Source organism: Talpa europaea (assembly GCF_964194135.1).
Source record: "Talpa europaea genome assembly, chromosome: 15".
Lineage (NCBI taxonomy): Eukaryota > Metazoa > Chordata > Mammalia > Eulipotyphla > Talpidae > Talpa > Talpa europaea.
Genome location: NC_140083.1, coordinates 27,276,849 through 27,297,885, shown reverse-complemented (window position 1 = coordinate 27,297,885; position 21,037 = coordinate 27,276,849). Strand labels below are relative to the sequence as shown.

The window sequence follows — 21,037 nt, the reverse complement described above, 5'->3', positions numbered from 1 at the left end:
CAAGCAGCCAGACTTCTCAGTGAAAAATCTGCAAGAACTGATCCCTTTCACTCCAAATAAGGGAACTGATTTAATCCCTGTGAGCCTAAAACATTTATGGGAATATGTAGCCCTTACTTTGTCTATAATTATGTCCACTTTTGCTCTTCTACATTACAGTGAGGTCTCATAACATTAAAGACTCAAGATCTAAAAATATCATGTGTTCATTGTAAATTTGATAAAAAGTTTATATTGTATTTTCAGTTCTCAAAACTTGATAATATTTTTATGGATTTGTCAAAATGCCCTGTTTCTTGATCTCAAAGAATCATATACTAGTTGGTGAGTTATTGCCTCAGGGAAAAGTAACTAACATTTTCAAATTCAACATAGGTTTTAAATTGAATCTGTCTCGGGAACGCTTGTGAGTCCATCAATTAAAGATCACAGAATAAAATAAACACATGCAAAACAAAACAAAAATCATGGTAACTGGTAAAATATTGAATGGTGACTTGTGTTTTGATGACAAATGCATGTAGATATTATTATTTATCTATAGAGGGGAGACAAAGTTAAGGATAATTTATCCCTGTCTTGCCCCCTGTAGTTCATACCTGTCCTGAGGGAAAACAGTATTTCGACTGCAGATTTCCTGACCCTGAATTACCAGCTGGGGGTATAAATTGTGAGACAACATGTGCAAACTTGGCCATGAACTTCACTTGTGCCCCATCCTCACCCTGTATCAGTGGCTGTGTTTGTGCTCCAGGGTAAGTCTCTTTTCCTTGATAATACTATTCAATTTTGATGGAAAACACATAGCTCTGAAAAACTTTATTTAAAAAACAGCTAAAGTTATCGTTTTGATTGGTGGTTAACTTCGAGTTGATAATTAGAAGACAATTTTAGTTATTGTGCTTTGCTCATGAACATATTGCAAATGTTATATGAGATATTACATCTTACATATCTCATAACGTGATTACCTTATGTAACATATATGTGGCTTATTAACTTAATAAAATGAATTAAGGAAGTTCTTCATTTCACTTGGACTTGGCATTTACCTACTGATTCAACCACAATGTTAGGAAAGTGATAATAATATGCCACTTTTCACTCAAAACACTTCAAGTGCATATCATTTGTATATTATGCTGTGCTGTTGCTATTGATATATAATACTGATGCCATTGTTCTATGTAATGGATGCTACAGAAAACACTGTGTTGAGTCTACTAGAGCACTGGATAACAGGGGAATTATGGGTTAGACACAGAGTTCAAATACCAGTTCTGCTGATGTTAGCACAGTGATTTTTTCTGCAGGGTTCTTTTACACCTCTATGAGGCATTTTGAGTTGTTGTTGTTGTTGTTGTTGGTGTGTGTGTGTGTACTCAATAAATATGAGTGACTATTTTATGACAGCATAATCTACTTGTAAATTTTCTATAGTAGAAAGAATGCCTAACATATGTGAAAGGTGTATATGGAATCCAGTGTTGTTAGTTCCTTGCAGGCACACATATAATCAGGTCTCACTGGCTCTCTTTTTTCTGGTAATGAATAGATGTAGTGCACAGAGGGAGAGCCACCTAAGGCAAATAGGTCACCTATTCTTCCTTGGTGAACATATTCACACAAAGAGATTCCTGGGCTCAGGACACATAAACTATGAGCAAAGAAGAGAGAAGTTCTGTGGGCTGTTTCCCAGGAGAGTTGCATTTTTCTGAATGGCCCCAACTTGGAATAGGTGGAAGAGCCAAGTGACTTGGAACTGAACATTTTCTTTAGAAAGCTAAGACATAGGAGCTGGAGAGAACAAGTGCCTATGCATGGGAAAATAAAGGCAGGTGGAAATCAGACCACAGAGCTGATGAGTCAGGAAGACATTTTAGTAAAAAGGATGAAGGGAATAAAGCTTTTCTTACAGTAAAATCATGGGAGCCTACAACATTGCTTATTTTATTTGATTTGATTACCATTCTTAAGGATTCATGGCTGATTAGATGAAGCCACATCCTAATTTTATTTTATCTGCTTGTGGCTGATGCTATTATTTAAAAAAAATTCTGTTTACTGTCACCTTTGACTTATAGTTTGACAATGATTTATTTATTTGCTAGACAAATCTCATTACAAAAACTTAAAGAAATTTTCTCCCACCTTCTCTTACTGTATTAAATAAGTATAGCTGGAATTGACTGAGAGGCCTCTCACTGATTTGGAAATAATTCTGTTATACAGAAATTTTATAATTATAAAAGTATTATAAACTACAAAATTGTTCATAAATTATAAAATATCATACAATTGTTTGTGGTAATGTCGTTAAGATTCAATGCAACCTTGGTGCACTTGTTTTAGGACAATAAGCCAAATATCTTTTGTTTTCATTGGACTTCTAATAGTGCCAGCAATTCACTGAGCATCAGGGGCTGCTGTTCTTAGTTTAGAAATCACTGTGTTTTAAACAAATTAAGAGTCATTTAGAAATGGATTCAAATTCTGGCTCTCCTTCATATTGGCTGAAGTACTTTGGGGCAAGTTACATAACAACTTGGACCTTCACTCATCCTTTAAGTCTTTTTCCAAAATAGCTCACTTTGCCTGGAAATTATGGCTTTTATCTCCCTTTTTTTTGGTACTGATAGCAGAAAGTTAAAGCATTGCATCAATCAGCTGCAAATGTCAATACTTGACATTTATTTACTATTGTGATATGCAAGGTGTTGTGGTAAAAAGGGAAAGACTGGATTCCACCTTGCCATCAGCTAGGTGGAGCATGGCTGTGGGAACTGTAATTCATTATAGATGGTTTTGAATATGACAAGATCACTGATTTTTTTTAAACTGACATTATTAGTTTACATTAAAGTATTGACTGTTTCATGTGGAAGACTGGCAGAGCATAAAGGAAAGTGTTATGTTCCTGAAAGCTGTCCGTGTATCTGGAAAGATTGGGAGTATCTCTCAGGAGAAGTGATTGCTACGCCGTGTTATACCTGGTAATGAGATCCATTTATTTCACAAAGGTTTTCCTAACCAATTGTATCAGTTTTGATCATTCTCTGTTTACCTAATGTGACTGACTTCAGCAAAAAACAAATCAAGCCTAAATAAATAAGACTCTGTTTAGGTTTTTTGGGTTGGTGGAGAGCTATACTTTATAGGGGTATATAGTTCCATTATATTTATGGCTCCTTGTTCAGACCAGAAGAAAATTACCATGTACAGCAATTTGAAAATTAAATTGGAAAAAGTATCTCAAGTTTATAAGTGACAAATGTTCCAAATAAAAGGTCATATTTCATGGAAGACTTTCTGCTTGGAAATAAACCAAAAGAATACCATAAAATAAAATTGAATATAATTTCCTAAAAATGTAGAAGACTCGAAATCCATGAACACTGTCATGTCTAATATATTTTAACAGACTCAAACATAGGACAAAGTATTGTGGTCTTTTGGTTACCAGCATGACTACGTTCATTTTTTCACACCATCATCTGTCTTCAGTGTGAGTCAGGTACAATTTCTAGGCTTTGTTGTGGTATCTGATAACTTATTTAGGGAAAGAGGTAGATGTATGCTTAATTTTTCATAGCAATAAATGTTATAAGATCGAATTGCTAATATTTATAAGGGCCGTTATTAGCTCAGCGAATGCTCTTGAATTCAAACCTCCCAAAGTTTCTGCAGCTTGCAAAAACACTAATTGGAGCCAAATTACTTAACCAGGTAACTGGTTTTATTTTCTAATAGTGTTTGTCGACGAGGAATGTTCAATTGCACGTATTATCCATGCCCGGCAGTGTGCACGATATATGGAGACCGGCACTACCATTCTTTTGATGGATTGGAATATGACTATATCAGTGACTGCCAGGTATTTTTGATAAAGGTATGTCATAGATACTCACTTTTCAAGTATACTTTTTCCTGGTATATCAAACTCATATGTCATTAACAGAATCTCTAAAAGTTATAGCATTTTTAAACTAATTTCTTTGACTCATTCTTAAATTTGGTTATTTATGAGTGATAGATTAATTCTTAAACTTTCTGTGCTTTATTTCCTTATTTTTGAAGTAAAGGTGGCAACTGTTTCCTATGTTTTTTCTTAGGATTAAATGAGATAGGTACTTGTAAAGCTCTTAAGAAACTCTACTCAAAAAAGTCAACCATGTTAATTTTTATTGATTTAGTTTGGTGAATACAAATACAAGACATTAAATCATGTAGGAAATCCCAGCATGTTTGAAAATCTACTTCACTGGGAAGATAAGAATTGTGGAGTTTATCAAATTACTTTTTAAATGTCCTTTCAGGAAATTAGTGCTTAATTAATTGTCTACCATAGCAATGTTAGTTAATTCTTAAATATTGTATTTTTTGTTGCAAATTTAGGCAAGACACTTTTAATGTTTTAACCATAGCTTCATCTTCATTGTTAATCTTAGATGTTCATGTTTAGTATTTATTTTGTTTTGGAGTAGTTTGCATACTTTGATAATAGACCCAATGATTTTTAACAGTTTAGTAACGCAATGACACATGTTTTCCAATTAATTAACTTTTAGTTAATTAATTTTTAGTTAATTAAATAATTAAGTCCATACTTAGTCCTCTATCCTAGGAGATGTTAAGGGTACAGTCATTAAGATATTAGCTTTACCTGCAATTATTTCACATTTGGAGGAATCATTAATAAATAATTTGAAGCTATAAGACTGAGCTCAATGGAAGATTGCTTTTTTTTTGTTGTTGAACTACCCCTGACCTTGACTAGAAACAGTAAACAGGAAAAGTAGAGGCACTGGTACTGAGCATTTCACCCTATTATAACTGACTTCTTTATCAATATATTTTCAAGTAGATTTCCTTCCCAGCAATGGTTTCTGAACACTTCACCCCTTCTCACTGATGTTCTGGTTATGTACTTGCTAATTCAGTAAATAAACAATAGGGAGTGATCTGGTAATTTGGGTGTAAAACCCTGAGAGAAATAAAATTACAGAGGAAATCCTTGAACAAACCAGTACTGATACAATCTTGTTAAATACTGAAGAGGTGATAACTGAAGAAAGGTTTGCCTCTCGGCATCAGGAGTTCCATGAAAACTCTCATGTCATTTACACCATTAGAACATGATGTTCACTCAGACTTTTTTGTGTTTTTCTCTTTTCTGTATCTTTTCTGTGTCTTTGCTTTAACTTAATCATTTTTCGTTCCTCATCTTCCTATCTTATGCTTGTTTTCATCAATTCAGTTCCTATTCTACCTTCTATCCTCTCTGTCTATTCATCCTCAGATCTTCAAAACATTTTTTTTAACCACTGTTTTCTGATTCAAGTATGAGAGATACCTAGTTGGCTAAAGATGTCTTTTGACATGGTAGCACTAAAGTCCCTTCTCCCATCAAGGAACGTACTGGATCCATTAGCTGTGGGACTTAAAACATGGCTGCTTGGAGCTATAGTAAGAGCAGGGACTTTGAGGGAATTATTTGAGCCAGGGCTATGACACATGCTTAGATTGATGTGTCAAATAAAAAATATATTACCTTGAGAGATGATTACACTTTGTGTTTGGAATCACTTGGGGTAATATTCTCTACCAATTCTTTTCAGTATTTGGGAATAAAGGGGGGCTGAGGAATCCAGTGGCATATTGATGGTGACCTTTTCCCTTTAGCTTTGTAATCATGACTAACTGTGTTGCTTAGCAACTCTGACATTGTCTCCAAGCCTAATATTAAGTTAAAATACACTAGAAATGAAAGGAATAGAAATGCGGTTCTTAGAAATTGATATTGTTTCAAGTTACTGTCAGCACATGGTATTACAAAGCAGACCATACAATATAGAGTATTTCTTGGCATTTTTGATTTAATATAAAGAATAAAATTGATGTAGTACTTTAATTAATGGTGATAGAAATGCATGGCAAAATAGAAAGCACTTCAGTCAACTTCAGTCAAGATTCTTTAATCTAAATAACTCTTTCCAAAAGGAAGAACAAAATGAAACCTTGAATTATACATTTTCTTCTTCATTGAAAATTGTTCATGAGGCAGAAGAGGGTGGCATTTTTTTTTTTGAGCAGTACAATGCCATAATCGTCTTAATGACCCTTATTATTTTCCTTTTCAAAATTTAAGCAATGCTTTGCAAAAAGGATTAAGAAGCAAAAGCTCTCAGTTCCTATGCAGAAAGGAAAAAAATGGATCACAAGTCGGACACATTAATTACTCTGTCAACACCATTCACTGCAAACCTATTCTCCAGGCACTATACCACAGTAATTACTAATAAGACAGGAAGAGTTTGGCCAAACCAAGAGATATATTGAGCTGGCATTTGTATTGCTGATGGTGTGAAAAACGAAATATGTAGAATTTATGTTAAGACTGATGTGATTGCCAAACATGGAAAGACTCTTCTCATTATTAAAATAAAGACTGAGCCATAGGTCTAAAAGTGAAAAAGATTCAGGAAATATGTGTGGGCAGAGGAATGTGACTGTCCTAATAAAACTTACTACCTTTTTCCAGTTCCTGGAAGGACTCTCAAAGCAGTGGTTTAATATTAGAAGAGATAAGGACCACTACAAAAATCTGACATAACCATGCACTTTCTTCCTAGAAAAATTCAGATCCTCAGAAACAAAATTTTACAATGAATTTCAGGCACTGTAGAACTACAGAAGCCCCACCAAAAACTCTGGTGCTAGAGGGTGTTTTCTTAGTGGATGGAGTAGGGAAAAGATCAAAGGGAAATAAGGGTGAAATGATAGGTGAAGAGCTTAGATGTAGAGTTTCTGGGGTGAAATAATAGTCTCTGAAACTAAGGATCACCTATAACCTAAAATTGACTCTCCTTCTGAACCACTGTTATTCTCTTCCTTAATTTTCTACAAGTGTCATGAAATGAAGTAGGGATTTGAAACCTGTCTCATAACTAATGATGGTGAATAATCAATTAGTGTCTCTTAACTTCTGTTTCCTGATCAGAAAATGGACATAATATTAAATTCAAAAAATTGCCATAAGAATGAAATGTAATAAAATATATAAAGTTCAAAAGAAGACATCAAATGATATGCAATTTTTAGTTTACTAATATATACCAAAGTTTTGTATCTATTTCAACTTTACTGAAGGCAATTATTTAGCCAGAACACTCTTTAAGATAATACAAAATACTGTCTAAAATGAAAATATTTCTTTAGAAATTTCTCTAAGTGACATGTCTTGTTGGATATTCATTGAAAAGGATTGATTAATTCAAACTATAGTAATACAATGGAAAAAAAATTTATTAGAACAAAATTTTAATGCAAGATATTAAACACAAAATATTTTAACACAAGGAATTAAAGATTGAGCTACCGTGGTATATTTGTATAAAATTCTTCACATTATTATATCCAAGTAATTTTTATTTTAGAGGTAAGTTTTATTTTGATTTCATCCCAATCCATCTGAAGCTTGATCTTAATATTTGGTAATAAAAATAAATATAAATTGCATAGTGTACATTTGTATTAATAAAATATTTTTGACATTCCAGAGTGCAGATGATTCAGATATATCTGTTATTGCCCAGAATAAGAAGTGCTTCGACAATGATATTGTTTGTTCTAAAAGTGTTTTGATTTCAGTTGGGGACACTGAAATTTACCTGAATGATGCTCCTTACAAACAGGTTAGCAAATTATTTCTTTCAGGATCATTTTTACTTGTCCTGAGGATACCAAAAATGAAATGGAAACAATTTGGGATACTTTTCTCCATGAGTGGTTAGAACATCTAGGCTATTTTTTTTCTTTGTCATATTATATGGCATTAGTAAATCATACTTGACTTGTCTCTATTATTTATACTCCATTTTCCCATTTTCCAATTATGTCCTCTTTCATCATTCCCCTTCCTACCATTCTAACCTGATCCACCACACCTATTACTTAGATTACTTCAACAGCCTCCAAACTAGATCTACTTCCAGCCAGAGTTTTTCCCTGCTAATTCATCTTACTACATTGCAACCAGGGTGGTTTTTTCTAAAATTAGAATCTAAGTTACTATCACTCTGGTGCTTCAAAACCTTCAAATAACTTATTATTGCTCTTATAAGGCATCATTAATATGACCCTTTTCCACCTGTCCTGTTTCATTTCTCATCATTTTCTGTGACAAGTCCATGTCCCAAATTTTGGAAATTTCGTTAGTTTTTCCAAACTAATGCTATATGCTCTTTCTCTCACTTCTAGCCCTTTATTTAATGTCATTCCTCCTACTTAGATCTATCTTTCCATTTACCTTATTCTAATGTGGTAGGTGTCATCTTATCTCCTTTAGGGAGTCTTCCTTGTGTTCTCCAGCACCCTGTTAGGACATGGTAAAGTTGATGAAATGGATTCCACTGCAGTGAAGTTACTGAGTGTTGCTTCTTTCCTCCATTGGTTCTGTGAACATTAGAACCACCATCTCTCTTGTGTATTCTTGTAGTCTTGTTTATTCTTGTATTCTTGGAGCCTATTCAATTTGAAAGAATTTCAAAGAATTTCATTCATAATACCTATGGGGTGTCAAAGTCTATGCTAATTATTGGACCTACAGTGAAAAAACCCTTTTGCTGCCTTTAAAGAGGTAATACTTGAATCAGAGATGCATTCAAGTAAATAAGGTAGCACAGTGTGATGTGCTCCCTGTAGGGAGAAGATCTAAATCAACTTGGACATTTAGAGTAGTTGTATTGTCAGACAATACAGACAATAAGAGCATAGACTTCGGAGTGAGTGCTTACTTAGAACCTCTTTTCTATCTTAAGTTCATGTGAGAAATATATGAAATAAATGGATTTCAAGAAATAGTTCCACTCCTCTTCTTTACCCTTCTTATTTTCATGACCCAGAAGACATGCTCTGGATGAAATGATTTTACTCGCGTCTTGAAAGATAAGTAGATATTAGCTAGGTTGGAGGGAGGGAAGAGAGAGAGAGAGAGAATGAGAATGAGAATGACAATACAGAGCAGAGTGCAAACTGGTCCAACCACTGTGGAAAGCTGTGTGGAGATTTCTGGACCTACTAAACATAGAGCTTCCATATGACCCAGCAATTCCACTCCTAGGTATTTACCCAAAGGACACAGAAACATCAATTCCAAAGAACACCTGCACCCCTATGTTTATAGCAGCACTGTTTACAATAGCTAAGCTTTGGAAACAACCCAAATGCCCAAAAATAGATGACTGGATCAAGAAGATGTGGTACATATATACCATGGAATATTACTCAGCATTCAAAAAAGATAAACACATGCAATTTGCTGCAACATGGATGGCGCTGGAAGGGATCATGCTCAGCGAAATAAGCCAAGAAGAAAAAGAAAAATACCGGATGGTCTCACTCATAGCAGGAATCTAGAAAACTTAAATAATGGACCAGGAAAATGAATAACTATAAGAAAGTGAAAATCAAAATCAACAAAAAACTATGAACCAGAGACACTTTTAGGGGGGCGGGGGCGGGAGGGGAGGGATTGGGGTCAGAATGGGGGGCTGCAATTGTATGGGGAATATAACAATAAAATTTATAAAAAAAAAAATAAAAGAAAGATAAGATGATGTGTTTGGAAAACTGCAAGTGATTTAGCTAGGTTGAAGTGGAGGGAGGGTGTTGTATCTACATTGATTTCAGTTCAGGGGCCACTGGAGCAAGGGTAGTACACTAGACATTTGTTCCTGGCCATGTAGAATTTTTTAAAAGGATTTATTTATTTATGCATACAGAGGTACAGGGATAAAATGATTCACCAGAGGGAGTGGAGAGCAGAATAGGCTGATCTACTGAAATACACTGTTGAGGGGAGCAGCATGCGAAGCAAGAGATGTCTGCTGAACCATGTGGGTTGCTCTCTGGCCAGCTGGGGAAAGAACTTGTGCTGCAGTGGCTGGTGATTATCTTGATAGCGCCTGTACCACTAGGGAGGCCACCATGTAAAATCTTTAATGACATAGTTGTTAGAAGTTTATAACTAAGGATTTTTGTAGTTGAGAAATGATATGATCTGACATATGGTATTTGAATAGTCAACTTCCTTTGAGATTTTAGAACAGTGTTACTCAAAGTCTGGTCTGCAGAACTTCTGTGTTTAAATCATTTAATATATTTATGATAAAAGTTGGTTTCTGAGCCCCACATCAGTAATTAGAATGGTTGGTTGAGAATGAAAATCAGTATTTTAAATAGTACCCCAAATTCTTCTACACACTAACGTCTGAGAACCAGTATCCTAGAGCATAGCTCATATCCCAGTCAGAAGCATTGATCCAACCAGGGAACAACCAAGCTTTGTACAAAACAGAGTTTCTTCAATCATGTTGATATCTTGAAATAACTACTGCAGTTGGCTATTGCTGTCAGCTGGATTTTCATTTATAGTGAAGGTTCCCTCTAAGAACAAAGATATTTAAAAAAAAATGAAGAGAAAATAGTAAATGCCTTTATAAAGACTACTTGACACATTTTTGAAGTGGTAATTACAGCTCTACAACTTTCAACTTCTAATTTTCACCTGTATGCAGGTGCTGATGAATCTCCTTCATATAGGTTGTGAAGTATGAAGTAAGAAGGAAAAAAGTCATAAAAATAGTTTGACCCTAACAATTTCCCTGCTAATATTTCTTCTCAAACTTCAAAAGTAAAAAATAAGTACCATTTGTTTTATGGCAGATGGATTGCTTATTCAGGGGTGGGAAAATAACCCTGTTAATTTTTCAATAAATGCACAATTCTAATTTTGTCAAAGTATGTGATATGAAAATGTTATGAAGATATCTGCTTTTTTATTCATTGAAGAGTTAAGTGTTTTCATTTTCTGCATATATTTCATCTTTCTAACATCTCTAGATACTGCTTAAAAGTGCTATAATTCTCATCTGAAGTGAAGGTCTCTATTTGGGGTAATTCATATTACTTCACTCTTCCAACAGACAGCATCCTCACTTCCTAATCTAAAATGAAAAGAGTACAGCATCTCCTTTTGACCAGAGGATTGTTCTGGTAGTAATCTGCTCTGCTTAACAAAAAGTACATAGAAAAGATGTACTTTTCCTTCAGGATAGCCGATGCAAAACTAACATAAAGGTAGTCTAATTATCATCTGCCTTATCCAAAAATCCATTTTGTGTTCTAATGGTATGTCAATCAATCAGAGGGAACGGTAATAGGAAGAGACATGAAAGAGTATTTCATAGATTGAAAGGCCATGTATATTCCACTCACCTGCTTTAATTGTTGCTTATCAGCCTGGAAGGAGAGGCCTGAGAACAGGCGAGAGCAGGAAGGTGTTAAAAATATGAGCACTCCTTGATCTCAACGCTAAGGATACCACCATAAACTTGACAAAATGTATCTTTTAAGGAACAAACATTCCACCTGGGGGAAGAAAGATAATAAAGCCAAAGACAAATCAGATAATAGAAAGGTACTGAAAGTAATAAAAAGTAGGTTTTATGGCAAAGTATGCTTTGGGAACAGGGAAGACTACATATTATGGAGCACAGTGAAAAAAGAAAATGTGGGATGCCCTATTCCAAACACAAAAATTGTTTTGCACCTTCTTTTGACCTATCATGCTTTTTTCTTTATTGCTTAATGTCTTTATTGTTTAATGTGATGTCAGGTATATTTTCACTTCAAGCTGAAGCTACTCTATATTTTCTCGATGGGTTTCATTTCTGATTCCTCCCTGTTATCTTTTCTAATATGAAAAGTTGGTCTGATACATCATATTCAAAGCCTTACTGGAATATGTTTTGCAGATGGAATAACAATTCTTGACTATGTGGGTAACTTGATTGCAAAGAGTCTCACATTATATGCTTTCCTTTCTAGTTGCCTTCCTTAGGTCTGAACAAATCTTAAACCTTCCATCCTTGTGCCTCTCTTCAAGGAATTCATTTTATTTGGAATGATTTTGTTTCTTTCTCATGTCTGGTCCTCTCTTATCTTTCTAGATAGAGGGACTTTTGCCTCTCCCTCTTCCTCTCCCCCTTACTCCCCTCCCCTTCCCTACCTTTCTCTCCTCTCACTTTCCACACATACACACACAAATACACGAACACACATACATGCATGGACACATTGTGTTTTTGTTTTTCAACTATACATGCAAAGTCCTACACTTAAAACTAATCTATTAATCCATGGATACAGAATTTGCTAAATCAGCAAGCATGTCCCCTTACTGCACTCTTATGTCTTTGCCCTTTTTAATGCACTTTTCCATAACTAAAATATCTTTTTCACATTACTCATGTGTCCATGTTGAACCTATCTAGCAGTTTGTATCTGCTTACCATTCTATGTATTTCCTATTTTATGTGTTTGTTTTAGATACTTATTGGTGGCTATTAATGTTTCCATATTCATTAGAGATGATGAAATTAATTATATTCTTTTGTTATTTTATTGAAGAAACGATCGGGGTTTTTTCTGGAAAATAAACCTACATACCAGCTTTGGAAGGCAGGGTACTACATAGTAATATACTTTCCAGAGAAAGATATCACTATTCTTTGGGATAAAAAGACAACCATTCACATCAAAGCTGGACCATGGTGGAAGGTAGGTCAATTCAAATGAGATGCAAAAAATAAAATTACATCCACCTTTCAGTATTTCCCAAGGTCTTTGTAAAGATGATGTGTCTTCTGAGAGCAGGGTTACTCTGGTAAGTAATAATCTTGACACTTTTATTCTTAGGGTTATTTTATTTTTGCTGGTGATATGGGCAGTGAACTTCACCATTCCAATCTTCAGTACGTGGAAATTTAGTTTGTTTAATTTCAGTTCTTTTTTTTTTTTTAAAGATTTATTTTTATTTATTTATGCAAGCATTGGGTACAGTCAGAAGCGCGGGAGGGTGAGAGAATTCACCAGAGCCGGAGCAGGGAGCAGAGCAGGCAGAAGGACCGAAGTACACTGCTGAGGGGAGCAGCGGGCGGCAGGAGAGGTCTGTGCGCCATGTGGGACCCTCCTCTGGTGGCCGGGGAGCAGCCGGGGATCGAAATAATTGAATAGATATAAAATTCCATCCTCTTGAAACGTCTTAAATGTTTTTGTAGAAATTATTGAAGTGTCTGTTTTCAACCTTTAAAAAAATATGTCCTTAGATATTGAAGTGAACATAGAATATTTCATGATAGTTTTTTTTTTTTTTTACTTTAGAACAAACTATCAGGATTATGTGGAAACTTTGACAAATGCACTTCAAATGATATGACTACATCTAATAACTTAGAAGTGAGAAATGCCCAGGTATTTGGAGATAGCTGGGCATTAGGACAGGTAAGTTTCTATATGTAAATAAAGAAATAAAAAAGAAGCAACAGAGACCAAAATGCTGAATATTTGGGAGGTGAACCTATGGGCTTTTGAGTAGCCACTTCACAGATGACTTCTGACAAAAATGAAAGAGGCTAGTTTGTTTATGTAGTTTTCCAGTCATGTAAATGCTGGATTAAAGACAATTTAAAAAATATTTACTTCTGGGGCCTCCCTGGTGGTGCAGGGGGTTGAGCACAGCACTGTGAGGCTGTCCACGGCTTTTGCGGGGTGAGTTCGATCCCTGGCTGGCTGGGGAGCAAGCCAAATGAGCAGCAGACCTCGCTTGTCTCACCTGCTGCTCCCCTCAGCAGTGTATTTCGGTGTATCTGCCTGTTCTGCTCCCCGCTGTGTCGCTGGTGAATCCTGTCACCACCCCCTCAACTATGGCCTGTACCCCACTTCTCAAAAAATAAAAATTATTGACTTCTGCTCTCTACTGCCATGATTTTGATAGTGTGTTTATTAGTTGCTTTCAAAAATGATACATGCTGTTACCACTGAGTTTCTGAGGATGGTGCCCTAGGTAAAAACTTTCTGAAAGAATAAGGTGATACTTGATGCAAATGGATGGAGTCGGGTTGGATTGCTCTGGTTCCAGCTTCAGAAATCAACTCTACAAACAAATATAAACCAGAGACATCCTGCAAGGGAGGAGGAGGGAGATGAATCAGAGGGAGGGAGGAAGGAGCACAGGGGACTGAGGTGCATGGGTGAAGGGAATTCTATGGGGACTACACCTGGGGTGGGGGAGCAAGCATTGTTTAAAAAATGAACAATGATGCCAAAAAATATAAATAAAATATTAAAAAATAAAATAAAAGAGGGGAAAAATAAAATCTTGTTTTTTTTTTCATTTTTTTTGTTAACAGTGTGAAACCCCAACTGAATCATTTAAACCCTGTGAGGCACACCAAAACAAATTTCCTTATGCCAAGAAAGAATGCTCCATTTTGTACAGTGATGTTTTTGCTCCTTGTCGTAATGTGGTAACTGAATACTTTATTAAACTTTGTAATTTAAACATGTTCTGGTGTATCTATGATATTGACATGAACAGAGCAAATAAGTTACCCATCTGTTGGCTTTTTAGGTCTGCTATGCAGCCATTGTCAAGATAAATTTGGTAGTTTGTTTTTCTGTAGAAATGATGCAATTAGTTGGTTTACTTTTACTCTCACTCCATTTTTTAACAGTGTGTATTTGTAAATGATAATTTAAATTATTTGTTCTAGTTCATGAAACATTTTTACATAAATCATCAAAGCCATAATGCTATTTTTTTATCCAGGGGACATTACCAAGTGGGCATTTTTCTCCTGAACCCAGATTACAATTTAAAAGTAGCAACAGTGCCATTTAAAATGGATTTAGAAGTATACTCCAAGGTAGAATGTCATTTATTTAGAAATTTAACCTTTTAAATTAACTTTTTCCAACATAATAATTTTAGCTCCAAATAAGTTTTAAAATAGTGTATGCTATTCATAAAAACCCAAAGGACAATTAGAAGTAGAATACTCTTAATGTCATGTGAATATGCCAAAAATGAAACTAATGATCTACTATAAAGTATTAATCTGTAATATAATGAAGATGTTGAAATAATATTTATTTGTTAATACTGTTTTGCTAGGTTTTTAAAATCTTACATTTACCTAATAAATTTTTTCTCCTTTGGGTGACAGAGAGAGGTTTGAAGTATACTCTGTAGGTGGCAGTGTTAAGCTGCTAATATCAAAATTTGAAATTTTAGCAGTTTTCTTTAAAAGGTGGAATTCTAATCAATGGTAATTAGTACTTATTGGAAATAATTTATTTTTCACTTCATTTGCAGATTGATGTTACTTCTTTTGCCAAAAATTGTCATGAAGACACGTGCAACTGTAATCTTGGTGGGGACTGTGAATGTTTGTGCACCAGTGTGGCAGCCTACGCATACAAGTGTTGTCAGGAAGGGGTGTCAGTTCACTGGAGATCATCCAGTATTTGTTGTGAGTGCTGACTCAGAGCATCATTCATTAGGTGGAGACCTTATGAGGAGAGCCATATTGTTTTATCTTTGAATTAATACCATAGAAAATAGAATTTAAATTCTAAATTACAGATGATAAATTTATTATTTGACAGTGCAGATAACTTGTGATGTAGCAAAAGCATTTGTCAAAAGAAAAATTTGAGATAATTTTGTGTTTTTTGTTTGACTATTCTTATGGTGACATTTGCACTATAAAAATTTTATATACCTTTCCGAGAGAAATTGCTTATTACTCCCACCCTCTTAGAACAGTAAAGTTCCACTGCTTTGATTATAAGATACATATTTGTGAAAAATTATTTTGAATTTGCTTTCAGATTTGACTCTATACTTTTCATTTGATTGTGTAGATAGAAGTCATCTGAAGAACAGCTTATGATTTTAACACTTTCAGTTGACATTTCTGAATTATCAGATATATCTTATGAAATTTAATTAATTATAATGCATCATTCTTAAAGAATTTTCTTTCTTTTTGCAGGGAAGCTTTTAAATAATGATGTTATTTAAGAATAAGTTCTTTCATTTGATTTCTCATAAACATATAGCCAAAATCATACATATTCAGATAATTTTTCATATTCTTATATAATTTAATGTTTCTTTTTTTATTTTAGCACTTGATTGTGAATATTTAAATGAAGGTATGTGACATTTAAATAAAGACTATATCTATAGTATTCTACTAGATGTATTTTCAGATTAAAAGTTTTTGAACAATTTATACAGGGAATTAAATCTGAATAGTTTATATTTTGGTACACAGCTCAATGGAAGTCTTTAAAAATTAATCTAAATTTCTTAGTATTTGTATTAAAATTTATTCCCTGGAAAATAAAATATTAAGTTCTCAATATTTAGGAGACCCTCAATAAAGTTTTTGAATGACATGAAAGAATGAGTGGGAGAATTTAGCTAAATTTTTTAGGTAAAAAGAATGAAAGACATATACCAAATGCATACATTTTATCTTTATGTATAGATATTTATAATAATATCCTTAAGAAATGCCAGAAGGTAGCAGAAGTAGAGCATGCTTTGTCAAACCTATTTAGTGAGGAAAGCACAGCTCCTTAAACTTAATTCACACAAGTACAATTAAACAAGAGGTGTTCATTTTGTCAGTGACTAGACGCTCTGGATCTATGATAAATTTTAGAAAAGTCATCATTATAAAGACTCCAACCCAAGGTACTTTAGGTGTTTTATTGAGCCAGGCAGAAATCTGTTAGCTATTATTGTCCAAAGAAAGCTAGACAATTTTAGGGAAAAAAAAATCTAGCATTACAAAAACCTCTGGGTTAGTTAAAGAAATCTAAACCAAAAATAGTTCCTTCTTTGGAATTTTAAGTGCACATGCATGTGTGCGTGTGCACACATACACAACACACACACACACACACACTCCACATCAACATTTTGGATTCCATGCTTAAAATGAGACTTATTGCCTACTATTACTATCAGTAATAATAACACTAGCTTTATTGTGTCAACTCCTTTACTTTCACCATATAATTTAAGCTCCAAAATATGCCTGCAAGACAGGTATTATTACCACTTTACAGAGGAAGAAATTGAGGCAGAGAAGGGTTAAATAACTTGGCCAAAGCCACTTAGCCAAACTGTGGTAAACTGGGATTTATAAACAATTTGACTTCAGAACCAGCAAGCTTGACCTCCATGCTACTGTCCCTAGAGTATGGCCCTCACTTCCTACTTTAGGAATGACCACCTCATGGTCATTATCATATACTCTATGTGATGCACACATGACATAAATTTGAGAAAATACTCTAATAACATCCTTATTAAAAAATTTCTGCTTTAAACAGTTCTGCAGTGAAAGTCTCCATCTGTTCTCTACTCCCTGGCATTCCTTTTGCAGGCCTTTGGACCCAGAAGCAAAATTTTCAGTGAACACTGAGTTTTTATCTTGGTACTTAGTACTTTACTTTCTCTCAACAAGCCTCCTGCACTCACAGTGATGGTCCTTTACTTCTGATGTGTTACAGGATTACTTAATCAGTTTCATTGGTAATATAGCACTGAAAATATTTAGAGAATGAATAGGGGCATTTAGCCTTCATAAGGTGCCAACAGACACAGTGGTATGATGGGGACTCTTTCCTATGATCAAAGTGATCAGGAAAAGCACAAATCTGCCAAGTAAGAATTTATAAAAGTAATGTGAAGATTGATGTTTAGAGGAAAATAGAGAATGTAGAGATTGTTGATAATAGTAATAAAAAAGTCATTTGAAATCAATAGTCTTGTTTTGTTTCATCCCAAATAATTTCATAGACATTATAAACTTGCCTAGTTTTTTTGGACATTCATAACTGACATATTACTCTAGATGCTGCACTATTAAGATATTTAGGCTATTTAAAGCTAATCCAGAAGTAAATAATTAAGACTATGCAAGGAGAAAATAGGAAAATTTAGAGGTTACAGGTGAGATTATTTCAGTAATTCTTAATAAAAAACTGTAATATCTCAATATTTATTTTTATGGGATTTGCTAAAAATATAAAGATTTTATTACTGGTGAAGGTAAACCTGAAATTTAATATCCTACAAGAAATTGTGTAAATTTTAAGTTCAGAATGATTTTTATTAGATAGGATATGTGTAATACTATTTAAATAACCACTAGATCATTCCTGTTAGTAGATAGTAAAATTGTATTTCTCCCTGAAGAAAATTAATAATAAAGTCAATGATTTTTGTCTCCCAATTGCTGATGAAAATGATTCAGATACAAGATATCAATTAACTGGGAATCAATTCAGAGGCCTTCAATTTTTATGCAAATGGTTTCTCAGATGACAGTGGTTTCTCCAGGTTGTCGTAAATAGGGACTTATGCAGTAGGGGAGAGATTGTATTTAGTTGTCTATTTTTTTTCTGCTATTGTTATGTTGAATGCCTATGAGGGTGTTCAAGAGCTCTCAAATTTTAGCTTCACATGTCTTCTTCATTTGAATTGTATTTCATTATAATTTAAATATTTTTCCACTTAACAATAATTTATTTATCTATATGAATTAGCATATTATAAATTGAAGTATATTTGTAACTTGCAAGTTTATGTTGCTTTTGTCTTTCCTGGAAAATGAGCCAGTAGGTGGTGGAGAGGAAGGGTATAATTTTCTTTGGTTGTTGACTTGTACTCATAGAAAAACATGTAGTATGTATGGTATACGTTGTAACAGCAGTGGGGAGTCCATTGCTTCCAGGCTCACAAGAGAAATCATTACATACCAAATCATTATATTATTTTGAAATAAAGTTCAGTTATTTTATTTGCTAAGAGATGTTTAAATGCTCAATAATTTTTTGAGTTTTTTTTTGTTTTTTTTTGTGTGTTTTCCATTGAAATGACAGTTTGAAATACAAACTTATAATTCTCTCATTTGGATTTATCTAGGGCTTGGAGAAGGACCATATATGCTGGCAAGTTATGGACAGAGTGGCCTCATTCTAGGGGCCAACATGACCAGTAGAAGTATTTTCTCTTTGCCAAGAAGTAGTAGTCATGGAAACTTATTTTTTAATTTTATGATCACTCCAGGTCTCTTTAAAGAGAAGGAATCATGTGAGTATGAGCAGAATTGAAAATGAGAATTCTTTTACATTCACACTTTTTTTACTCACGTAGTGAATATTAATTGTGGATCTAATACATTTGTGGCATTTTCCTATGTACTGTAAAGAATACAAATACAATAGGGCACTGAGACTTGAATCAGCTATCTCTTTGGTTGACATTTTTTAATCAGTTGGTATATATGTTATAATTACAATTATTTTATTGAGTTTTTATATTAAAATAAAGCACATTTATGTTTTTGTAGTATTAATTATAGAACTTAATTCGAAAATTTTGAAAAACAGTTTACAGATAACTAACATTTGAGAAATTCTAACACCAGGTTGAAATAAAAGTAAAACTTGTAATTTAGCATCAAAGAAGCTAAGTATTCAAGAGTCTAAATCAGAATCTAGGCAGATACATACAGTGTGTTAAACTTGCTGATCTTGTCTTTCCTAGTCTCTGGGTCGACATTTGCTAGTCTGCACCTGCAGATCTATACTAGTCTTACCCACTTGGCACCTGGTGCTTAGTGGCTCCTTCTGATCTGGTGAAGCCCAGGCTAATTGTTACTATACTAACCCTACACACACATGGTGTGTCCTATAAGGTTAGGAAATATTTATGAATGAATGAATCTGCCTTAACTTTCACTTATTCTAAGAAATCTCTTGATTCTCCAATAAGAATAAGTTCCTTCTTTCTTGTAAAAACTTCTTTGACTCATTGTGGTCTATGAAAACCATAGTCTGAAGTTCTAATTTATATGTTAATATATAATATATATACATATATATTATATGTATTCTCACACACTCATATATGTGCATATATATATTCCTCATATAAAGATTTCTTTTATTTGTTGCATCTCTCAGTGCTTGGCAGAGCAACTCGCAGGTTTTAGGACACAATAAATGCCTTTGGAATTACATATTGGATTTGAGAGTTTTTCATCTTATGGTTTATAATAATTGATATTTTTAATAGAAAATTCCTAATGAATTTGAATTAGGAAATTAAGACCTAAGGAAACTAAACCAAATAATGGGTTTTACAAATAAAAGATAAACTTTTAAAGCAATAAAAGAAAGGTACTTTTCAATTGCTTTGTATTTATTTGCTAGCCATTTCATCTTCTTTTGGGAAATGGATAATAATTTTAAGAATCTTTTTTTAACGAGGTAAAATTTGCTGATTAAGAATCTTTTGATATTGAAAAGGAGTGACATGCCTAAATTGATCTGTTTCTCTATGCTCTTATATTTTCTAGCACCCTATTTAGTCATTTGTAGATTTTGTCCTTTTAAAAATGTTAGTTTAAAGACAAATATGTGTCCAATTAATCATTGAGTTCTTTGTATGAAATTGTACATTCTGGGTGCTGAAGATGCTATTTCTTTTTTTCCCCTTAAGACGTGATAAATTAGTTAGAAAATAGAACTCATCAAAGATTGATTTTGGGGGAACTGTCACTGTTATTCATTGCTTTAAAATGCTGCTTTTTTTCAGCAACCTTATAATTCATTTCTGAAATCTTTGAGACTGGCATTATTTATGTATGGTAATTGTGCAGTTCTATTTTTGCCAACCTTCTAAATACATTTTATAATGCCAGTGTTGGTGATCTGCCTTCTTCAGAGAGCCCAAGGAGTTGTTAAACACACTGCTCTGTTTTACAGCAATGGCACTTGTTTCCCTGGAATCTGCTGAAAGGCCAAACTACTTTCTCTATGTCCATGATGATGACACTTTTAGTTTGGAACTATGGGAGGCAAATTCAGCCTTTCAACGGAGAGCCACATTTTTTCACCACCAGGGCCTCTGGATTCCTGGTTATAGTGCTTTCGAATTATATGGCAAGAAAGGCTTTTTTATCATATTCACAGATTTTAGTGTCAAAGCATCAAAGTATGATGATTCGGAAGAATTTAAACATTCAAGTAGCTTCAGCATAGAAGGTATGTTCCCTGAGATCTTATAAAAAGAGAGTAATTAGATAATTTACATAATGGTAGAATA

General features: G+C 33.9%; 1 protein-coding gene across 1 annotated transcript in view; it reads left to right on the top strand.

Annotated features, from left to right (window-relative positions):
• Positions 1-21,037, top strand: part of OTOGL (otogelin like) — a gene marked incomplete at both ends in the record, with an annotated part of 118,628 nt that overhangs the window by 58,400 nt on the left and 39,191 nt on the right. The window contains 11 exons of the mRNA XM_084255969.1: positions 593-755; positions 2,886-2,993; positions 3,751-3,889; positions 7,560-7,694; positions 12,472-12,621; positions 13,225-13,344; positions 14,253-14,369; positions 15,218-15,374; positions 16,036-16,062; positions 18,851-19,018; positions 20,698-20,976. Of these exons, the coding sequence (XP_084112095.1) occupies positions 593-755; positions 2,886-2,993; positions 3,751-3,889; positions 7,560-7,694; positions 12,472-12,621; positions 13,225-13,344; positions 14,253-14,369; positions 15,218-15,374; positions 16,036-16,062; positions 18,851-19,018; positions 20,698-20,976 (1,563 nt within the window). The remainder of the gene's footprint in view (positions 1-592; positions 756-2,885; positions 2,994-3,750; positions 3,890-7,559; positions 7,695-12,471; positions 12,622-13,224; positions 13,345-14,252; positions 14,370-15,217; positions 15,375-16,035; positions 16,063-18,850; positions 19,019-20,697; positions 20,977-21,037) is intronic.